This window comes from Poecilia reticulata, chromosome 16, assembly GCF_904066995.2.
Source record: "Poecilia reticulata chromosome 16, P_reticulata-male-v2, whole genome shotgun sequence".
Classification (NCBI taxonomy): domain Eukaryota; kingdom Metazoa; phylum Chordata; class Actinopteri; order Cyprinodontiformes; family Poeciliidae; genus Poecilia; species Poecilia reticulata.
Window position 1 is genome coordinate 15,731,696 of NC_088845.1, and position 22,981 is coordinate 15,754,676.

At 41.7% G+C, this 22,981-nt stretch overlaps 1 protein-coding gene across 3 annotated transcripts; it reads right to left on the minus strand.

Moving 5' to 3' along the window:
* Positions 1 to 1,964: 1,964 nt before the first annotated feature.
* Positions 1,965 to 22,758, minus strand: rusc1 (RUN and SH3 domain containing 1). Of its 3 annotated transcripts, XM_008431756.3 has the most exons (13): positions 22,650 to 22,754; positions 20,312 to 20,411; positions 16,679 to 19,935; positions 12,397 to 13,236; positions 9,759 to 9,881; positions 9,592 to 9,668; positions 8,446 to 8,620; positions 8,059 to 8,164; positions 7,896 to 7,942; positions 7,107 to 7,597; positions 6,780 to 7,012; positions 6,335 to 6,502; positions 1,965 to 5,154 (listed from the first exon to the last, which is right to left on the minus strand). In XM_008431756.3, the coding sequence occupies exons 3-13, from the start codon at positions 19,809 to 19,811 to the stop codon at positions 4,989 to 4,991; spliced, it is 5,559 nt and encodes a 1,852-aa protein (XP_008429978.1). In that variant the 5' UTR covers positions 19,812 to 19,935; positions 20,312 to 20,411; positions 22,650 to 22,754; the 3' UTR covers positions 1,965 to 4,988. The 3 variants fall into 3 exon arrangements, with proteins under 3 accessions (XP_008429978.1, XP_008429977.1, XP_008429979.1); XM_008431755.3 differs by lacking the exon at positions 20,312 to 20,411 and having other exon boundaries at positions 22,650 to 22,758; XM_008431757.3 differs by lacking the exons at positions 12,397 to 13,236; positions 20,312 to 20,411 and having other exon boundaries at positions 22,650 to 22,758.
* Between the last annotated feature and the right edge of the window lie 223 nt (positions 22,759 to 22,981).

Genomic DNA, 22,981 nt, shown 5'->3' on the forward strand with positions numbered 1-22,981 from the left:
CCCTGTGAACTCGTCATGCTTCAGCCTCAAGGCCCTCCTCCTTCCTGCTGTGTTTGTGTTTTTAAGTGAAAGTACCGCAGTGATGCTAATCAGTGTGAGTTTACAGTGCTATCTAGTGGTGTAAGATTGAACGTCTCACAGTCTGTTGTCCTCTGTAATGACCCACAGTGGACAACAGGGCTGTCAAAGCAGCACAATAACAAGATGGTGGGAGGGTGTAGCGCATGGAGGTGCTCCTATGCTCTCCTCTTTCCAGCCTTTAAAGCTAGCTGGGGCAGACTTAGGTCATTTAAATCTGAAGAACAGAAACCCCCCAAAAAAAGGGGGATTACAATAGTGGATAGGATTTTGAATTTTTACTGACTAGAATGTGTATGTTTGCAGAATGCCTGGTACAATCCTGTTTTAAACAAACCTGTTAATTTACATGTTGAAACAAAGAAAACTTTCTTTGTTCTTTCAAAGGATATTAATTTTAACTGTATTTCAATAGACTGGCTGCACAGTAAAGCAGTTGGTGGCACTGTTGCCTAGCAGCTAGAAGGTCGAAACCTGGGCTGAGGTTTTTCTTGCATGTTCTTCCCGTGTGCATGCATGGGTTCCCTCCAGATACTCTGGCTTCCTCCTACAATCAAAAAACATGACTGTTAAGTTCATTGAATACTCTAAAAAAAAACAAACTACCTTTAGGTCTGAGTGAGTGAGTGTGTGTGTGTGTCTTGTGATGGACTGGTGACCTGATCAGGATGTATATCGCCCCTCGCCTGATAACCGCTCACCAGGCCCATCAGTCATTTAGTGCCACAAACGACTAAAATATGCTTAAAGATGCCCGACACTGCCAAAAGGATTTGCTTAAAGGCCCAAATCATTGAATTTATATGTACAAATAATGTTAATGGGTACAGGCGTATGAAATTCAGGACCCAGGGATGCAGACTGCCTCCAGTGCCATTTGTGAAAGAATTTTCTGTCAGGAGCTTAGTGAGTTCCAGGGTGAATTTGATTGGATGCCACCTGTGCAAGATGAGATTAGTATGAGGTCATAGACTTCTGAGTCAATAAGCGTCCAATGCAAACATCAGGGCAGTTCAAATATTTTTATTAAAACTAATGTTTGACTTTAAGAGCTTTTGAGTCCAGACTGTCAACTTCAGGTAAGATATTGACAGCTCATGAATCCAACAGAACCACACTTCAAATAAACCTGAGCTGTCCCTCATTCATGGCTGTTATCAGTACAATTTGGCTGATACAATTTCAGAAATCTTTGCATTTTTACATCAATATTTTTGAACCATTTGTTGCACAGGTTCTCTCACAGACTGAGGAGTGGTACATTCGTTCATGTTTTTATTTCAGAAAGACTCAGAAATAAGTCTATGAGGAATAAAATAAATAAAATGTGGCAGAATGAAATTTAAAATATGCATTTCTTTTTGCAAAAAAATCTTAGAAAATCCTGAGCCACAGCCTCATGATTTTTAGGCTGGTTATTTTAAGGCAAAATTCCCCACAATGGAATTATATTTAGTGTCCTGCTCCATGGCTGCTACTTCTGGGACCCCAGCTGAGTCAACTCCACTCAGATCCACCCAGAGGGAGATTGTTGCCTTTACATCTCTGCTGGCCAGACGACAATTTATCCCGAAGTAGAATCTCCCAAATCCTCCTTCTGTTTCAAGCTGGTTCAGGAAAACTGTTTGGTTTTTTTTCTGAAGTTGGAAGAAATTAAATTACACTTTGAAGGGTTGCATGATAAGTGAGGCAGAGGTAATCAGTTTTATCTGCTTGATATTCAATAAAAATATGTGGTAAAAAAAATAAATAAAAAGTTTGTTTAAATACTGTTAGCTTTGACCTGAACTATTTCAACTATCCTTCCAGGTTACAAACTTTTAGTATCAAAGAGGGATTTCCACGTGAGGTATTGTGTATGACGTGCGAATCAAACAGCTGGACGGTTTTGGTTTGACCAGATGATTTTTATTGAGTGTATTTACAAACAAGCACATGCAGGAGGTGGACAACTGACCGACACCAGAGGGGCACGCAACTATATGCAACAGTGGGACTCGGAAATGTCTACAGGCTACGTTACACCAGAGAGAGAGAGAGCGAAAAAGGAGAAGGAGGCTTTCTGTTACACACACACAGCGAAACAGCAGGATGTGCTGACACATGAAAGTATTCACATCATCTTTACTTTCACTTCCATATGCGCACACACACACACACACACCACCATCATGTTCACACCATCACGCTCTCAGAACCCAGACAGATAGAGAGCTGTTCCTTTTCATACACCTTGGAATCAATAAATAGTACATCCAATAAATTATCGGCTTTCACATAAAAAATCAAAATGAACTTTGTCCAATAATATTCAATCTGAAGATTTCTTATAACTATCCATTTGATGGGTGTTTTATTATGATAATTATTTACAGTATGAGCATGTAGTGGTGTCATTTACTGCTACTGGACTTTTGCTGTAGCGCCAGTAATGTCATGCTACATGGCACTGGCGTACACGGAAACTACAAGGGCGTTTTGAAGAATCGAGCTCTCCCTGATTTGTCAGTGGTAAAGAAACCTTCCTACAGAACCAAATCCAGACGTCTTCGAGTCTCGTATCTTTAGAGTTTAAGATATCTCGCAATGCCTCAGTTGTGCACGAAACTAAAAACGATGACTTCGAAACAAAACGGCTCAACGTTTAAGCATATGCATAGTCGTCGATACATCTAGAATCCAGAGATAAACAAATAAATATATAAATATGATGCAAAGCAACGGGTTTCACACGAGTGGCGTCAGTACAAACAAACCACTTCCACCATCACCACTATCATTAATATCAATGATTATGATCAGGAGACCTGGCAGGAAGATAAATACAAAAGCTGAGGACCAGCCACCAAACCTAGAAGCTTCACTGCAGCATTTTACATCACTTCAAGGATTCTTATTTTTCCCCCCCTCTCGCTGCATTCAGATTTTATTACACAAGAGCTGAAAATGTTTTGTGAGGTTGTTTCTCAAACCACAAGATGAGCTACAGATTGCTTTGTCTCATATTTCACCATTGGGAGGGTTATATTAATGTGTCATTCATCCAAAGCATTCATGCTTATACTAAAATGCATTCAGTGTTAAACTTTATGAGCTATACGTAATCATTTTCAGAAAATTACAGTACTGCAAAAGCCTCAAGTCATCCCTTGTTTCCTTTATGCTTGCCTTCCAAGGAGCCAGACTTTCCTGTAATTTTTTTAAAGTTGTCCTTATTAGTAGTTCTTCAGACTTTCAGAAATTTTCTTTTTTTTGTGTGCAAATTTTTCTGTCCCAGACCTTGTAGCTGACTACAGAATTAACTGAAAAACGTGAGTATATACAGCAAATATGTGGAAGAGACCAAATTTGACTTTTTAACCTACATGCAAAACACAATTTGTGGTACTGCACATCATTCTGAATACACTACTCCAACACTGAAGCGCAGCGGTGGCAGCACTTCAAAAGTCAAAAGTGTTGACTTTTCCCGTCAACACTTTTCTGTGTTGACGGGAAAATAGCTGGAGGAAAACCTGTCCGGAGCGAAAAACATTTATGCTATGATGGCCCAGTCAAAGCCCAGACCTAGATTCAATTAAGAATCTGTAGCAAGACTTGAAAATGGACAAATACAGTCTAAATCTGTCCAAAAAGTTTGAGCTTGAGTGATTTTCCAAAAAGAATTAGCAAAAATCTCAACCGTAGAACCCAGGATCACGTTTAGGTCTACAAAACATTGTCGTTTTTTGCAAGGCACTGTACTGAAAGTGCTTTGACAAAAAAAAGAAGGAATTATCAGTTAAAATGATGGACAGATAGAGTGAAAAAGCATGCAAAATTCAAAGAACACCTAAAAGAAATTAAAAATAAAAAACCTCGAAAGCCCAGAGAAATACCGACCAAGAAAACTTTAAGAGATTACAATAAAGTCTGGCTCAGCTGAAGCAAAATTTTAAGATGTAGTGCTTTGAAAAAATCTTTTGCACCTTAATGTATGGCGAAAAATTTGCAACACAAAGGAAGATGCTGGATCTTATAATTAAAACATAGAATTTACTTTGCAAGACATCTACTTAATGCGTGAGGCGAGTCGCGCGTGTAAAGATGGATCAATTCATTCCCATCAGTCAAATTCACAATAATGTCACAGTCTTTACTGTTTCACTTTTTTTTTTTTTCCCTCTTGGTAATCTGTCTGTCTTGGTAAAATCCCTCTCAGTTAATATAGCTATACACATGGATTTATTATCATTTATATATGTATAATTATACAGTCTACTAGAATCTCAGAAACACACACAAACCGGGCCAGAGATGAGAGAGGTTGATAAGGGAACACGGACCTACACAGCTACAATTCACCACATCGACACGCAGTATGCAAACAGGAGCTGCGGCGCAGTACTCTAGCATCCTTTCTTCACTCAGTGACCCGCCAGCTGCAGCGCTGAAGCTGACCGCTCCAAAGATGTCGACTTTAACACGTTAACTGGACAGGGTCTCCCCCCCGCCGTCAGGTTTCAGATCAGCAGCTGACGTGGAGCGCAGAAATGGAAGAAAAGCATTAAAAGGGACACTTCACTTAAATATTATAATGGCTTGAATTTGAGTTGAGTCATTACTTCACGCCATCTGCTGTGTTCCTGCTACTTAAACTCATTAGCTACCAAACAGGATGAGCTTTAATGGGAAAAAAAGCCCCATATGTTCACAACAGGAGAGGACTGGAGAATACTCGAGATGAAAGCAGAGCGGAGCAGATGGCGTCACGCTCTCGACTCAAACCCACGTAAAATATCCCTTTCAGAGTAGTGCGACCTTCCCATAAACCCTCCAGACTCACTTAAAATATCTTTAATATGTATATATTTTTATATATATTTATTTAATATAATATGGATTTTAGTGCAGAGGTTACAGCGCCGACGTCACATGATGAGCGAGGTGTAGCCGATAGGTACCAGCCCCTCCTTGTCTCCCTGACGACATCGAATCCAGTCCTGATCAACGCCTCCCAGCACCACCAGCTCTTCGCCTTTGCAGAAGCTGAGCTCGGCGCCGGTTCCGGCGTGGTCGCACAGCGTTCGAACGGACCTGTAGCACAAGAGCGGTTACAGCCATGAGAACGATATACCGTCGGCATATGAAGCAGGACCGGATGAGTCACGACCAGGACCGGTCAGAGCGATGAGTCACCAGTCGGTGAACGTCCTTCAACGAGAGAAATGATAACAGCAGCTATTCTGATCTCTGCTACACCCACCGGGGTTCCTGGAGGGTTAAAGAGAGCTGAGACATGCCTTGGTTTACCTCAGACTAAGTTGTCTTTATTTTTTTCCCATGCCTAGTCCATCCTCTTGTATAACTGATAATCTAAATCTGATGTTTTTATTTCATGTACATAATGGCAAAACGTGTTATTTAAATAGCCACCAATCCGGGTTTTTTAAAACAAATTTTATTGTGGTACTCTGGTTTGAATAAACCTCCAATATGTTAATATTAGTTTTAGCCTATTTTGATTTTTCTTTGATATCAATTAGACAAAATTTTAACTGTCAGACATTTATTTCTTTATTTTGTGAGCTTTCTTTAAAGTCAAAGTTCCTGAGTATTTGGCACTGGGCAAAAAAAAGCATGTTTCTTTATGCCCCACAAGCTTCCCACCATAGTTTGCTTGAATTCTGGCCCATTCCTATTAGGTTTGTAATCCCTAATCCTCTCCTTCAGCCAAGCTTCCTCACATCATGATGGTGATGAAGGCATTCACAGCCTTACAAGGTTCTCCATTTTTCCTCCAAGCGCAAGGACAGTCATTAAGAAAAAACTGTAATCTGGCTTTATACATTTCTTCTTCCTCTCTTAGTGGAGCTTTAGTCAATATCCCTACATGACTCATTTCACTGTGGATGATCACAGTGGCGGCAATTAATATTTGTTAACATTTTGTAGAAATGTTTTCAGATCCTCCTTTACCATAAAAAGCTTTAGGAGAATATATCACACTCAGTTTTATTATGTAATAAGCTGGTGTGATTGAGGCATTAACTTGAGATTGTGGTATCACTGTGAGTTTTTCATAGTCTGGGGTTAAAAATGGTTTTACCAACTAGATATTTCATTCAATTTGAGTCGTTTTTAAAGGTTCTAAAATATATCAAAACGCGTCTTTCAAATTCAATGAAAAATTAACGAGTAAATAACAACTGCATCTCTAGCAGCTCAAGCTGAAAAGGCGGCTCTAGTGCGAATCTGCAGAGTTTCTGTACTCTACCTGAATTGTCTGGGTTTCTCTTTCATTTCTGTGGCGTCCATCGTTTTCTCTGGTTCCACGTCTCTTCCTTCCTGAAGTTCAGCGGGTCCTCGTAGCGTTGGGGTGGAACTGCTGCTCACCATCCGGGTCAGAGCCGTGACACCGGGAGCTAACCACTGAGAGGGACGCCTGTGGATGGGAGGAATCAGACACATAGGGTCATGAGATACAGTTCAATTTTGTGGGCAGAAAATGATAAAAGTTAAATTTCACTTGATTGCTACATGCAGATGATCTAAGACTGTTGTCCTCAGTGACATGGAGAATTGTGTTCTTTCTTTAATACCCAAAAAGTGTTCAAAAATATTTAGCCCGTCTACGTACTGGGCAAAAGCTTAGTTTATATTCTTCCATCCTAAGAAGGTCCTTTTCTGTGCTGATGTACTCAGTGAAGACAGCGGCTCACCTGGTTGGTGGTGTGTGACCCGTAGGGCTTTTGGAGGCTCCGAAAAGTCGGCCCAAACTCCAGGGAACCTGAGCGTCGTTGACGGGAGAATAGCCACTTCCTGTCTGGTCCTGGAAACCAGGACTGTTTGTGTTCATCTCCTCCTTTTTCACGGCAGACAGGCTAAAGTCGGCCAGGTTCTGGCTCAGCCGACCTCCCCAGCGTATCACAGCTCCCCAGCTCTGCTGGATCACCTATAGGTACCGTAAAAAGGAAAAACAAAAGTCCACTTGGCAGAACTGTACAACACCACAAGTGGTCGTAAGCGGTGGATGATAAAACACTGACCTGTCCTGCTTGATGGGTAAAACTATCTTCATCTACATTAGAAAGAGGTAAACTTTCGATTTCCTTTCCCTGCACCCACAGCAGCTGTGGACTTGTTTGGCCAAATCTAGGCGAAGCCTTCACAGGTTCAGAATCTGTACTTGTTGATGACTCTGATCCGCCATTGTTTAAAATCGGTGACGAATTTGTATTTGGTGAACGCTCTGGGCTTCCAAAGTCCACTTCCGAGAGGCTCTCCATGTATCTGCCGGCTGGGGATTTCAGATGGCCCTGCGGGGAAGTCTGGAGCCCGGCCTCCTGGTGGGGAGATCTGGGCAACTCAGGCCTGTGAGAATCCGCCTCCAGGTGATGGTGCTGGAAGAGCAGGTCGAGGTTAAAGGTGAGCAGGCTGAGGGGCTGCAGCACGAGGAGCAGCTCCTCAAAAAGAGGCCAGCAGGTGGTCAGCGACAGACGCATAAAGGAAGTAGGGTGGTAATATGCCTCCAGCACATCTGAGGTTGAGAAATATCAGGGTTTTAGAAGATGCTTGCTTGCAAAAGAATTTTGAAAAAAAATGTTTTTTTCAGTGGTGAAATGTTCTGTAAAAGACATCTTGTGTCAGAGTAAAGAGGACTGAATGCAAATTGCAATTTTAAAAAAAGTGCTACTTTTTGCTGGTTTATTACACAAAATCCCACTAAAATATGTTTTGTTAGTTGAAGCCCAAGATGTCATAAATCTCTGGGGATATGAATACTTTTGCAAGGCAGTGTAGCTACAGCCAGATCTGTTAAGGGTTTATAAACTTACCGCCGCAAGACTGAAGATGAGACAGCCAGAAATCTAGAAGCTTGGTGCTTCAAGAGAAAAATCAGAGAAAGGAGAATGATATAAGCAGTTGTGATAAGAACATTTCCAGAGGACAGAATGTCAAACTTTTACACAGGGTTAGGTAAGAAGAGCTATTTCTTACTTTAGCAGACCAAGGAGGAATGCATTGAACCTCTGCTTGCTGTGCCTCAGCTGCGGCAGCTCGCCAACCCGGATTTGTAGGTTAAATAAGGCTTGAGTTTTGGGACCTTGCAGAAATGGTTGAGTGAGAGAGCATGAGAGGGAAAAAGAAGAAGACGGGTGATTGAAATACTGCTGTGAAGCTTGGCACCAATACAACGATCAATATCTGCATCCAGCTGGTTTCCTCTGTTCAGCGTTTTCAACAGTAAAAAAAATAAATCAACAGAGATGAGGGAGAAATATAAAATTGAAGTTTATCATCATCAACCGAGGAGGGAGTGGGGGGGGGGGTGACTCCAGGACAGCTGCCAGACACTGTCCAATCATTTGAGGTTTTGGATGCTACCTGTCGTCGTTGTGGCCTGCACCAGGCTCCAGGCCGAGTTTGGCCTTCGGCCTGCGATCAGATCACTCTGATGAGGCTTCAAGCCGTCGGTCAGCAAATTGTGCAGGGCGGGGCAGAGGCACTGCAGCACCAGACGGCCAAGAGATGGATTTATGGCGCTGTCTCCTGATAAAGCCTGGGGTGAACATGGAGGGGAGGGAAATGGAATTGGATGAGTTAAAAGGTTTGCAGCAATTGAAAAAGACGTGTTTGGAAAGAAATGCTCAAGAGGAAAAGGAGTGAAATATGCAATTCATGGACAAATGTTTGAAGGAAATATTTGTTGATGAAATTCAACAAATGTTATTTAGTGAGCTTTCCATCTTATCTAAAACAAGTCACCGGAATACTTTAGATTAAGAAACTTTAGCTTAGGAAATCCTGCAGAGATGGTGAAAGTCTCACATTTTCCTCATAATCTCTGTGTTGTACTCGTTATCTGCTCTCAAGTAACGTAGCAGTCAAAACATTTGTTCTGTCACCCCTTTCAAACTTTATAAGTCCTTAGTTTAGCCTCAACATTAGCCTCTTCCAGCTAATGTTGCACATGTTGTGGTTTGAAGAGAAGTCAAAGTAGTTGAACAGCACCTTTAGTTAAACCCTTTCTCCTTCATTAGCTTTATTTAGGCCATACACAGAGGAAGAAAAATGCTCCAACGGATAATAATTGACATAAACATTCTCTTACATCACAAACGTTATGCTCACAATCTCCATGTGGTCTGGATCTTTACTCCCTGTTCAAGTAGTCTGTACTAGCCAAGGCATGAACTGTGTATGATCTTTGTAATGAAAGTCGTTTTTATATCCTTTTTGTGTGTGTATTAAGTGACCACACAATCATTCAACAGTTTCCTTTGAAAGAAGGTTGTTTTTGTTAAAACAATTGGTTATTTTTCTACAGCCACACAGAGAGACCGACTTCAAGACTGTACTGCAGGGTCCTCATCAATGTATGGTAATGCATTCTTGTTTTTGTGGGCATGACTCAAAACACTCTTATTTATTAAGTTTTAAAATTGCTTATCCACTTTGAAAACCCATATCTATACATTTACACACATGCAAAAATAACAAAGTAACTAAATCTGCTCTTTAGGGACTGACCTTCTGGACTATGGTCCGAGAAGAACTGAACTGAGCCAAGATGGCCTCCACTGCAGCACTGACTCCACTGACCAGAGCTGAAGAGAAGAAACAATAAGATAGGAACTGGGTGATAAGTTTATATGCAGTAGAGAAAAAAAACATGATACAAATGCGAGAATGAACACCTTTCTTTTCCTGCATGCACAGAGAGGTAAGGCCGAGACCCCTCACTGAACGCTCCACATCCTCACCCATCCAGGGAACGTCTATCTTCTGTACGGAGCCGGCAAACGAGACGCTGCGGACGGCTTGCGGCGGCAGAGAAAATAATTACTGACAGCTTCAATTTCTAAGCAAAACTAACATGCGAGTGTTATTAAGTAAAATTAGGCAGATGTAAGCAGATGGTGCTTTGTGAGCACATCCTGAGAGTGTTGGAGCCACAGTAGCGAGGTTATTTTACATCTGAATCCGTAATGATGGCTTCTTGTCAGCTTGGGAGTTCAACAGAAGCCCATGCATCAACCTCAGTTCACAAATGTATCGGAAAATTAATCATACTGACTCACTTAATGCTTCCAGTTCATATCATAGATTTCATAAAACGAATTCCTGAAATCTTACAAACTCCTAAAGCTGTACTGAAAGCACTTTCAGTGTGAATGTCTGGCCTCCAATAATTATTGTAATTCTTTCAAAACTACAAACATTATCCTTTGCAAGGGAGTTGGGTTTTAAATTAAAGAAGAGCAAAAAACCTACACGTAATTTACAAGAGATAATCCTGAAAGTCTCACAGTGTTTATACTGTAAGTCAGTCTCAACAGTTTAGAGTTACATTTTTAAAACTGTGCAAAGTGTGATTTTTGCTGAAGTAGATAGTTCATCACATGTAGAGCCACAATTCTCACCCTAAAAAGGGTGAGAATTATTTTTTTAGGAATTATTTTAATGTAAATGTGATGAAGTCTACTGAAGACCAATCTATAGTTTCGCTAACTTCCACCACCCATATAATCGTGGCTAAATTGTTGCAAATATGGAATATCTGCTCTGTTCTCAGTCCAAACAAACAACATTTTCTCTGCTACCATTAAGGTCCAAATGTTATAACTTTATTTAATAACTTAATGTTTGGTTGATTGCATTGAGGCCAATGTTGAATTTAAATTGAAGCCTGAAAAACCCCTAGCTTACTTTGGTCTCCCAGCAACCAGCACAGCCAAGCATAACCTCAACTTGGAAAAGTAAGTGTTTCTCCTGGGGGAGAGCCAATTAATATGTGCAAGAGAGTTGAACACGCAGCTACAACTTATTACTGTGAAGAGCAAGAATTATTGTTGAAGTTTCTTGGTGAGACACGAGCAGCCTGTAATATTTCCCTAATATTTTTTCCTGGAGACATTTTATTCTAGATCTGGTTACAAAGAAAATGTAGAACAGTGGAGATGTAAACGATAACTTTAAAAACTGAACAGTCTTTACTGTGATAAAAAGAAAATCTTGTTACAATCATATTTTTTAAGTTAATTTGATAGTTTAACTCAATCAAGAGTTGTCATTAGGTTTCAAACTATTTACCCTCAAGGTCCAATTTTCAATATATCCCAGCATTATTAGTAAAGGAAAAATAAAATAAAGCCCTAGATTTTGCGAAGTTCCAGAAACAGCAGAAATGTTCATCTATGAATTTCTTCAAGAAATATATGACATGAAGTCAGAGGTTTTTGTGAGTGTGTTTAAAATATTCTACAAACTTACAGTAAGAAAACCTGAACAAACAAGAAGCTAAAAAGAAACAGCTGTTGGTAACGGGACATATAATAACAAATATGCAAACACAGGTGCTGTGAACACACTGGTATTTATAGAACATGAACTTATAATTTAAAGACTTACTATACAAGCAAAGTCATACAGTGGATGTAGAAAGCCTATAAAATGGCTGTATTAAAATGCCAAGGTTTTACGACATGAAAAATAGGAATACAATAAATCCTTTCAGACCTTTTTCCACTTTAAATTGACCTGTAACCCTTATGACTAAAAAAAATTTAATAAAAATACAGTAATCTTTTTAAAGGAAAAATAAAACCAAGAAATTTGGTTGCATAAATGTTTACATAGAGTTGTTATTTTTCTTTTTTTATCCACTCTACCTGGCCCTAAAATGTTGTTTTTTAAAAATCAGCAAGTTTGAAAAACCTTTAAACAATAAACGGTATTAAATGTAGAAAAGTTCTGAAATGATAAACACCCTGGCATTTTAAATAAGATGGAAAGACTTTTTTAAAATCCACTGTATACGAAGCTTTAACTGTTATCAAAGTGGGGGAAACGAGGAACAAAGTAAACACTTTAAAAATCAATTCCATTTTCACGGCAATTTAAAGATCTACTGTGCTGTGGGTGTGCTTTGGCTGAGATGCATAAGTCAATTTTAACACATCATGCAGAAACAGAAGAAAAACAAGGAGAGAATCCAGAACAGACCAACACAGACAGACAGGGGAGGACAAAGAGAGACAGACTGAGCAGAGTGACTGTAGACACGCTGTGACAGGACCAGCTGTTCCCCGTCTGAAGGCCCTTTTTGCAGATTTGAAAGAAGAGTGGAGATAGGACATATCAGATGACCTGCAGGGAGCTGTCCTCTGATATCACAAATAGCTATAGTTACGGCTACTTTCAAATCTGGAAAACTCCCTCAAAGCTGAAAAAGGGAACACCCACTCCAGAGTGAAATACGCACAAGTTAAATGTCTAGTAAAATAATAATAATTTAAAAAAAGACAGAAAAAAATGTGAAATGCAGATTCTTACTCGCCACATGTGGCTGCGGAGGACCCTGGTAGAGTTTAGGGGGTAGTGGGGGCGCCCTGGGTGGGATGGGAGGGTAGAGGTTGGGGTAGTAGAGGGGAGCAGCGAGGGCAGGAAGGGTGTGTGAACGGGGAAAGAGCGGGGAGTTGAGGCGAGAGAGCGGGAGAGCTCCAGAGCGCTGGGGAGGGGAGAGGGCGCCGATGGGGGAGAGCCGCGGAGGGGCGCCCCGGTGGAGCGGGCAGTTTTTAGGGTGATACAGGTAGTATGTGGGGAGGGGAGGAAGCTCTTTGGACATTCTGGCCTTAATGCTGCTATTGTCTGCACGGCAGCGCCTCTCTGAATACAGCGAATCCACAGCACTGAAGCTGTCTGGGTAACTCATCATAACATCTATGTTCTTATATGGAGTGGTGCAGCCCTGCGGTCCGGAGGTGCCACTAAACGAGGCGTGGGTGTCGCCTCGCTTCTCCGAATCGCTGCAGTAGAGCGAGTCAAAATTACACTTCGACTCAACGTCCCCCGTGTTGGTTTTGGAATCGCTGACGTACTTATAAGCTGAATGTGTGTTTTCGCTGAAAATGTCTCTGTAGTAATGAGGAGAGTCTGCGCGGAAATCAGCCAGGGAATCATCAAATCCAGAGCCTACAAGAGAGCTGGAGTCGTCTCTGTGGATATAAGCTGAGCCTGCAGCAGCAGGACCCCACTGTTCGCTGGCCTGTTTGTCGGAGGACCACCGATCTGCGAGGAGCTGCGAGTTATGGGGGTCTGGGTGGAGGGGAGGGAGAGCGGAGTGCAGGAAGTAGGGTTGGGGGGACCGGGCAAGGGACAGCGGGGGTGAGGAAACTGTTCAGTTCAGGGGATTAAGCGGAAAAATATTAGTCAGGATAGGGCGGACATAAAGCCAAGCAATGGACATACAATGGATACAACCGAGTGGGATGGATGGGTGAGAAAAAACAACAACAAAGTGATAATGTGGCAAAGAAATGGGAAGGAGAGAGAGAAAGATGTAGAGAATGTTAGTGTAAAACAGGAGAAAAATGCACAATTCTAACAGTATTTCAGCCTCCATCGTCTAATAACACAGCGCTGGACTTAAGACTTGACTTACATTTAAAAACTGACCACAGGAGCCAGAGAGGCCGATTTATTAAGATCAATTGCACTTCCTTTAAATAAGGGCCAGTGTGCCTGTGGCTCTCAACCTGCCCCACATGTGATGTTCAGACTGCAGGTAAGCAAATGTTAAGAACATCTGTGACTGCATCGTTTGCGCGTGTTTTTGTTTGTCCAGACAAAAATGAAAGAAAATCTGGCAGCGACTTAATCCTGAAATCTATCTTATGACCAGCAGATGGCAGCTTTGAACAGAAGTCTTTAGATTTTGGATTTTAAATAAATAAATGCTATAAAGCCTCAGAATTTGACTGGGGTTTTATGTGATAGACCAACACAAAGTAGTCAATAAGTGTACAAATGCAGGTAAATTAATAATTAGCTTTCAAACAGTTTTTTTTTGTTTGTTTTTAAAACCATGGTAAACCATGGTGCGTATGGATTTAGTTAGCTTAATAAAATCTAGCACCCCCAATTGCTCTAAGGGATACATGTGTGCAATTTCATTTCAGAATAAATCCAGCTGTAATTTTGGAAAAAATATCATAGGGACTAATGAGTTAAAAGTGGAACTTTTTAGAAGGCGTGCGTCTTGTTAAATGAGATATAGAAATACTAGCAGTTCGGTAAAAGTCTAGACCTAAATGCAATTAAGAATCTGGGATAACACTTGAAAAATGCTGGTCCCACATGCTAGCAGTAATCTGACTGTGCCTGAACCCTTTTGCACATAATAATATGCAAAACAATGCCCCTAGAAGCTGATGGAGACAGAGGACTTGCAGCTGCAATCACAGCACCAGGAAATTAGAAAAAGCATAGAGTCAGAGGTATTGGAAACATTTCCATGTCACATCTTTCAGATATGTAGAAAAAAAAAAGAAATCCAGATGAATACATTTAAGTTGTTTGTCTTGATGCAAGTTGATGGGGTGTAAATACAGTGTAGTTTCACTTTCTATCACTTGCTTGAGAAAAGTATATGAAGATAGTAAATGTTTAGACTCCATAAACTACTCCAAGTATTTTAAACTTCTCTGCAGTGCGGTGCCATCTCCGGATCACCTTCCCTCTGTCAGTTTTCTCTTTTGTTTCCTCCCCTGCTTCTACCTTCCTGTCCTCCCCAGCAGTAACAGCAGTCAGCGTATGAATGCTGAGTCAGTAGACAGAGATAATACACTTCAGTCTCTAACCTCGGCTCCGTAGAGCCTCGGAGTGGCACTACAGTTTTCTGCCAGGCTAAAAAAAGAGCTGAGAGAAGTCGTACCTCGTTTAGACTTGAGCTCCCTTTGAACTGAAGTCAACATATGCTACTTCCTATTATCAAAACAAAATTCTTAGCAATTGGCCTGTACAAAGAGATCCACCCCTTTGGCTCTTAAAGGTGTACACGCCTTTTCAAAAGTTGTTTCATTTTCCTCTAAATACATACATTTCAGGAAAAAACAACTTGTTCATTTCTCCATGAGCAGTAGGAAAAATGATCAACACTACTGCGTCCATCGGACACCTATCAAAGATATATCTCACTCCAAGATCTTAAAGAATTAAAATAAACTTTCATACTGGGTGACTGTGGATACAGGGAAGCAAGCATCCAACACATTACAAACTGATGGGAATTAAATCCATCAGTTTATAATGTGCAAATAAGTATTTGCTAACTTGCAAATTTAATCCGAGAAAATAGAAAAAGCTGTTTTTAAATCATAGTGTCATTAAAAGTAATCATCGACGTTAATAGGTTCAATCAGAGAGAGAAAGCTATCAAAAGCAACATCACTCAATATGAAAAGCTTATCCTTGATATACCTAGATCAATAATGAATTTAACTGAACCAAGGAAGAAAGGGCATAGCAAAGAAGGAGCACTTCTAGACAGTAATAGTGATAATAAAGCCAGGAAATGCATGTATTTTTCCTTATTCTTCTTTGCTTTTTTCCTACCTTTCCCAGACATGGGAAATAATAAAATCAAATTCCATACTTTTCCAGATTGAGTAGGAATCCAGTAAGGAAAATAAGAAAACTGAAAACGTAAGTATAAAAGTAGACTTTAGTGCTCTCCCATTATCCCCCAGCCCTCAGAATGAAGAGATGATAAATAATTGAATAAGTTTGTGATGAAATCACACTTCGATAACCAGTGGAGGATGGGCTGGCTGGAAAGTTTCCAACCACCTCTTTTATCTCATATTACCTCATCTATCTTCACGGCTGTTCATCTTCCACTCCCGAGCTTCCCTCACTCCCAAACTCTCGCTGTGTACTCCTCATTATCAGCCATCCATCACATCACCCTTACTTTCCCTCTGAGTCATGCTCAATGTACCATTACCATTAATGAGTCAACATTTTCATCCATCTTGGTTTTTCTATTATGAGACAACAAAGAGGAAAATGTCCAAGGAAATAATCTCTGCATGACTGAGGATATGAGAATGCAGCCTATCCGCCTGTTTGCTATCCCCTCTTTCCTCTTTTCGTTATCTTATCATCTCAATTTTGATTTACAGTTTGTAATGGACACATAAATAAAGACATCTACAGGATTGTGAAAAACCCCTTATCTCTTCATGTTGTGCTTCCAGATACTTAAAACAAATCATTAATTCATCAAACATTTTTGGATTGGACGCAAGGTTGAGTGTGAATGAAAACTAACATTGCACATCACCATGACACATGGCGGTGGTGGCATCATCTGGATAATGTGTAATTTTATTTCCAAAATTACACCTGTACTGCTTTATGGTGGTCTATCACGTACAATCTCAATAAAAAAACATGCTGAAGTTTTCTGGATGCAACATAACAAAACGTGAAAGGCTGAAAAGTGTAAGAATACTTCTGAAAAAATCTTAGTATGTTTTTAGCTAAAAGATTGTTCAACAAGGCTTGTTGCAACTGAAAAACTGTTTTGTTTTGTAACAGATTTATTTAAAGAAATTGGAACAATGTGTGCCATTTTCACTGCCTGCTGGTCACAAAGTATCTACAGATCGAATTGGTTCTTTGCTAACGCTTTTGAGGTTCAGCGGGAAGTGAATTAAAAACTAAGACCACTTTTCTGTGTGAGCATGAGAAATCACTTCAAGGTTTTCAACTGTATTAAATTGGAATGGCCTTGTTAGTTACGTATTTGTTGACCCGTGAAAGTCGTACTCACCAGAAGTTCTCGATTCAAAAGTTCTCCCTCCATCAGCCCGACCTCTCACCTCCACGTCCTCTTTTCCTTTCTCAATCTTCCTTTCCTTCATCTCTTCCCTCATCTCCCTGTCTTGGCCTACATTCCACAGGCTGCTGTCACTGACTGAGCAGCCAATCTTCTGCGACGGGCACAACTCCAGCTGTCCACCCTCCTTGTCAGCTCTCTGCAGCATCTCCTTCAGGGCGGCCATGGAGGTGAGGGCTGGGGGTGGCTGCATGAACAGGGCCTGGGCCTGTGAGGTGTACTCCCACTGGCTGCCGTCACTACCAGCCTTCTCCCTCCTCCACCTCAAGTTGTAGAGTATATCTGGGTCGGGGGTGATGACAGTGGGGTCGGGCTCGGGATCGGTGATCACCTTTGTGGGAGGGGAGGTGCTCTTGTTGCGGAAACGAAGCTCTTTAAACGTAGTCACCTTTGGACCAGAGCCTGGAGACGAGCCTGATGAACCGAGCTTCTTTGGGACTTCAGTGGCGGATTTTCTCTTCTCTAGTACTGGGAGCTGTGGTGGGGCTTCACATTCGGGTGTGAAAGCTATAAGCCAATCAAAGCGCTCAGGTTGCTCAGAGTTAGCAGGCAAGGTGCTGACTTTGAGGGGCGCTAAAGAAGGTGGGATGGGAGGCAAAGGACGAGGAGGTGGAGGAGGCGGAGGAGAATCTGGTAGCTCATTTGAATAAGAGAAAGTCTTTACTGTTGCTTCATGTGGATTATTAAAACTTGTGCTGTAGTAATGCTCTGTCACCAAAGCAGTGTTCTTCTTTCTTCTTCTTGCAATTTCAGTGAAGGAGGTGGTCCTTTGTCTGTCTTTGCTTTCCCCTTCCTTATTGCCATCCTCAGATGCTTTTCCATCTCCACCCACTTTGCCTGTGTCGTTTTCCTTCTCTGCCTCCCTGTCTTGTAATCTGAACTCTCTGGACTCCAGAGGTCTGTATGTAAAGTGATTATCTGCTTCCTCCTCATCGTCCAGCTCCCCAACGCAGACACTGAGCTCAGGGCTGAGTTTGAGGAGCTCGGCTTGGGTCAGTCCGGCAAGCATGAGCAGCTTCCGGATCTCCACGTCCAATGTGTGGAAGGAGGGCGGAGGGGGCAGGGCAGGTGGTGGTGGTATGGCGGGGGGTGAGAAGGAGCAAGACACTGAGATGACAGGTGGAGGAGGCAGTGGTGGGGGGCGTGTCGTGGGTGGTGGCAGAGAGAGGGGAGTTCTTTCCTGTTCAGCTTGAAGAGCAGCGAGGCGCTGGGCCTCCTTCCTGGCAAGGTGTCGCTTTCGAGGTGGAGGGATGGGTGGGGTTGGAGTGGGAATGGACGGAGGTGGGGAAGGAGTGGTATAAAGGGTGAGATAGGGGACTGGTTTGGAGAGAGGGAGAGGGGGGATGGATGGCGGAGATGGAGGGAGGGGCTTCTCACATCGAAATGTTGAGAATGTGGGCGAAGACGAGTTGGGGGAGAAAGTCGACAAGGTGGGGGAGGTTGCGACGGCCATGGAGGTGGTCTCTCTGCTGATGTTGATGTAGGTGTGGAGATCAGAGCTCACGCTGGCATGACGGGCAGGAGGTTTGGGGGGTCTGGGTGGCGGCTCAATGGGGGAAGGGGTGAGGGAGTCTGGAGCAAGGGGATCTTCACAGTCTGATGGAGCGGTGAGATCAACTCCGGCATCTGAAAACTCCTGAGACTCCCCCATTGTTCCATCGTGGGTTTTATACAACTTCCAGGGAATGTCGATGTTCCCCATTTCATCCATAATATCTGAGAGGTCCTGCTCCTCCAGGTCCTCAAGATCAAATCCCTTCTCGTGAAGTCTGGCAATGTAAGACAGCTTCACTTCCCTGTTCACTTTTTCCAAACGATCTAGGTGATCTAGGCGATCCCTCAGTACATCCCAGTGTTGCTCCCCTTCCAGATCCCAGCGAGCAACTTGGATAACCTGGCTGAAGCGCTCCATTTTCCCAAACTCTCCTACAGACTCTAGGAAGTCAAGTAAATCTAGTTTGTTTGGATCAGAGTCGCCTTTAACCCCTAAGTAGTCAGGAGAAGGGGAGTCAAGCGCAGAGGGATAACCCTCATCAGGGGAGCAAGAGGCAACTGGGGAACAGGAGGTTAGGGAGAAAGGATTCTTGTTAAGTGGAAGAGATGAGGGATGTTTGAACTCAGGGAATTGATCTTTGGGGTTCAAAGCAGCAGACAGATGGTCCTGGTCCTGTGAGAAGCACATGGAAGCGCACTGATCGGCACAGTCGGACTCCAGGTCAGAGCAGGAGCTGATGGAAGTGGAGGATGATGAAGTGGAAGAGGAGAGTGAGAATTCCAAGAGGGATGGGGGGCAGTCACAGCATGACGGCACCAGGGTGTCATCATCGTCATCATCACTATCTGTCTCATTGTCCTCATCATCATCAATAGCAGTATCTCTGCTGCTCATTTCCTCCTCATCGTCTTCATCTACAGTTTTCTTGTTGTCCACGTCTGCGTTTTCATCTGCGTTCTTTACATCGTTTCCCAGATTGGCAGCAGATTGGGCAGAGGGCTCCGCATGCGAGGGAACCGGCTCTTTGGCTTTCGTCCCATCACGCTTGTGGGCCAACTGAACCACAGGAGGAGGAGGAGGTAGCTGCAGCTGTTGCCTGATGGAGACGGTGTTATTGTTGTTGTGGTTATGGTTGAACATGCTGTTGTTGTCCTGAGGGGAGCGCCCATCGCAGCACAGGCAAGGGAGGCTTGGCTCGTTGCAGTTTGGATCCAGAGGGAGGACAGAGGGGAGAGGCAGTGGAGGAGCAGCCACCTCTGGCGTGTTCCGGGTCGCCGCAGATGGCCGAGTGCTCTTCAGTTTGGGCTTGGCTAATCTGGAAGCAGTGGGACCTTGTTTCTGAGAGCTCGGTCTGGACTGGATTATTGGAGCTCGTGGCTGTGCAGCCGTCCTGCTCCTGGAGGAAGCAGCAGGGGCTTTAACAGGCCGCCTTGGAGATGGGGTGGTGATTGTGTTCATGTTTTTATCCTCCTTCTGAAGACTAGAGCCACGAAGCTTGGGCCCAGCTGAGTTAGCGGTCCGCCTGCTGGCGTCGAAACGCCGCGGCTTTGGAGTCTGGGAGGACGACTGCATCGTGGGAATGGGACTATTTAAAATTCTCAGATACTTCTGTTGCTATAGAAACTGGTGCTGGAATTCTGGACGGATCCTGTCTATGATGCACCGTAAGTCACATCTTGGCTTGACTCCCAAGATCCTGCAACATCAAAGGAGACACATGATGAATCATTTCTACGAGCAGGCTCGGCTCACCAAACACCAGTTTTCATGTCTACACGTGTCTTTGTTTCATACTAAATTGAAGTGAAGCAGACGTGGACTATAACATATTCATTAAAATCCAGCTTTACAGATAACAGAGGAAATCTCCAGAGAACACTTTGTCTCATGCTGTTGATGTCAGAAAAAATAACATCTGATGATGTCTTATTTATTACACTCTGCTATGCATGAGTAGGGATTTTCTATTCTTTCTTTGTATATCTGCATATCTCCAATGCCTTGCAAAAGCATTGGATTGTACTGCTGAAACTCTGACAGTAAAATGGGTTTACAAGTCATGGCATACAAACCGATTGACACCCTTTGAACTTTTTTGGACTTTCTGCAGGATTTCCCTGTCTTAGGTTTCACCCATCTTCTTATCAAATCCACCCAGGCTCCCTGTACTTCCTGAAGAGAAACATACGCAAGCGGGAGTGAAACTGAATTCCATTATACTAGATATTTTACGGGTACTGGATCATTTTTAAGACTTTTCTTTTTTCAAATTAATACCATGTTTCATTTTCTGTCCTTTTCAAAATCAACATGAATTATGAACTACTTTCTGAGTGGTTTTGTTATCCACCGCATGGCTGCCACAGGACCCTTTTTTTTTTTTTTTTTACAGCTACTTAAACACTGACAGTAAGAAGACTCCCTCATGAGGCATGCTCAACATGAAATTTCATTTCATTTAAACAAGTTTTTCATTCTCTCTTAAGATTGTTTGCCCTGACATTGAAAAAGAACACAATCTAACAAGCTACCCTTAAAATATTACATAATTAATCATTAGTATTTATTTAGAAAAGAATAAAATGGCACATTTAAATGTTTGTGCTCTGAAAATGTGAACATTACTTGGAAGATATGACTACTTTTATAGAATTACATTTCTTACAACTTGTCATTTTTTTCAGTTTCTGCAAAGTCTGTGTCCACCTTACTTATTGTGTTATTTTTCATCTTTGATGTTATTAAAAAAAATATATACAAGACCCTTATAATAAATTTCTTCGGTTTTCCTAACACGGTGCTTTGTAAGTTTTTCACATATTGTTACATTACAACCACGAACTTTTGGATATTTTAAAAGGAAACATGGCTTTCTAACTTTATTTGTCAAGTAAAAATCTGAAAAGTGCTGTGTGAATTTGCATTCCAGAGCCATAACTTAATACTTGAAACCAAGCCTTTTGGGTTATTGCCCATTTCAAGTCAGGTAGAATGGATAGTAAATGTGAACATCCATCACCAATTCTGACTTTCTTCACATAGTATCCCCACAGGATGATGATGCCACCACCATGTTTTGGCAGCTAGGACTGGGTGTTCAACATGAAATGAGAATACACAAATCAGAACACCATTTACTAACTAAGTGACTTCTGAAGACAATTGATTACACTATATTTTATTTAGGGGTGTCAGATGCCGAGTTGAGTAAAACTACACATGCCATTTTTATGAGTTTATTTTATTTTTTAATTTTATCTAAAACTATGAATAATTTTCTTTCTACTCCAACTCAATTCAGTTCAGTTCATTTATATAGCAGCAGTCCATAACACATGTCTTTAATAAAAAAAAAAAAAAAGTAAATTCAATCCAATCATGCACACATTTCAATTGATCCGGGTTGTCAAAAGATGCAGTCAAGCTCAATTTATTAATTAAATTGATTAAAATATGGAAGGACATGTAGTGACTTCAACACTTTGTGAGGGTCTAACATGACGTCCCCATAAAATAGTCAATCTGACGGAATACGAATGCTTTTGAATGGCACCGTGTAGATGGAACTGTCATCTTATCGGAAAGCTTCCTCAGTAATCATGAGTCGATAGTGTTTGAATCTCTCCCACAAGGAAGAGCAACATCAAATGAAAAAGATTGTAGGGGGGGGAAAAAAATCCCCAATACCTGGAGCATAACGCAGATGTAACTGGAGCATGAAATAATCAGCATATCACTGAGTGTGCCTTCTTCTTTTTAAAGCACATCCACCGAGGGCTATTACTCACATACAGAAAAAAAACTAAAAAAAAAGAACACACACACAAATATATATATATATATATATATATATATATATATATATATATATATATATATATATATATATATATATATATTGTCCTTCACAGCAACGGGAACATAAATGACTCAATAATCTGTTCTCAGGAATGCAGGTTGAAGCCAGCAAAGCTATAAAGTACACCGAGGAACTACACTATAAGCTACTGCCTATCTTTGTGTGTGTTTGGACGGTCCCGTGCAGAACCTTGTTTGCATTGATCCCACAGAGCTGATGGAGACTGGGCTGAGGATGGGTGGAGGAGGGGGGCTACATCCATCCGCATCGCTCTCAAACAGGCCCACACGCCCCATTTATTACGCTTTATAGCGTCAACCTCTATTTTGTCCCTGTTCTAACTCAAATATGCGTATACATAAATAAAATAATATTAAATAATATACATTTAAACCTACATAGTCTACATATCACGACCTCATGCGGAATTCTACGTTTTTTAACCATGTTAAATCATGACATTTCTCTGACATGACTCGTTAAAGCAGGTACGCTTAAAAAGACAATATACGGACATGCATGAAAATAAATGTAGCATTAAAATGACTCACGTCGGATTCGTTTAAAGATGGGTGAAGGTCTCCATCTCCTATGTCTCTCTCACATCCAAGTCCGGGAGGATGTGGATTCTTCTCGTTGTTAACGGCCTTATCGTCTGTCTTCTCGCGAGAACACAGCAACGCCTCCTTTTCCCCCCAGCCAACCCCTTAATTATCCTCAAAGTCATAACATTGCGTTTTTCCCCATATTTTCTTCAAATAACTGGTGCTAAAAATCTAAATAAAGTTTAACTATGTCAGATTTATTAGGTCAATTGTGAACAAAATCAGACAAAATATAAAATTTCTTTATCTAGTGTAAAGTGTACATCTCAATGTTACTA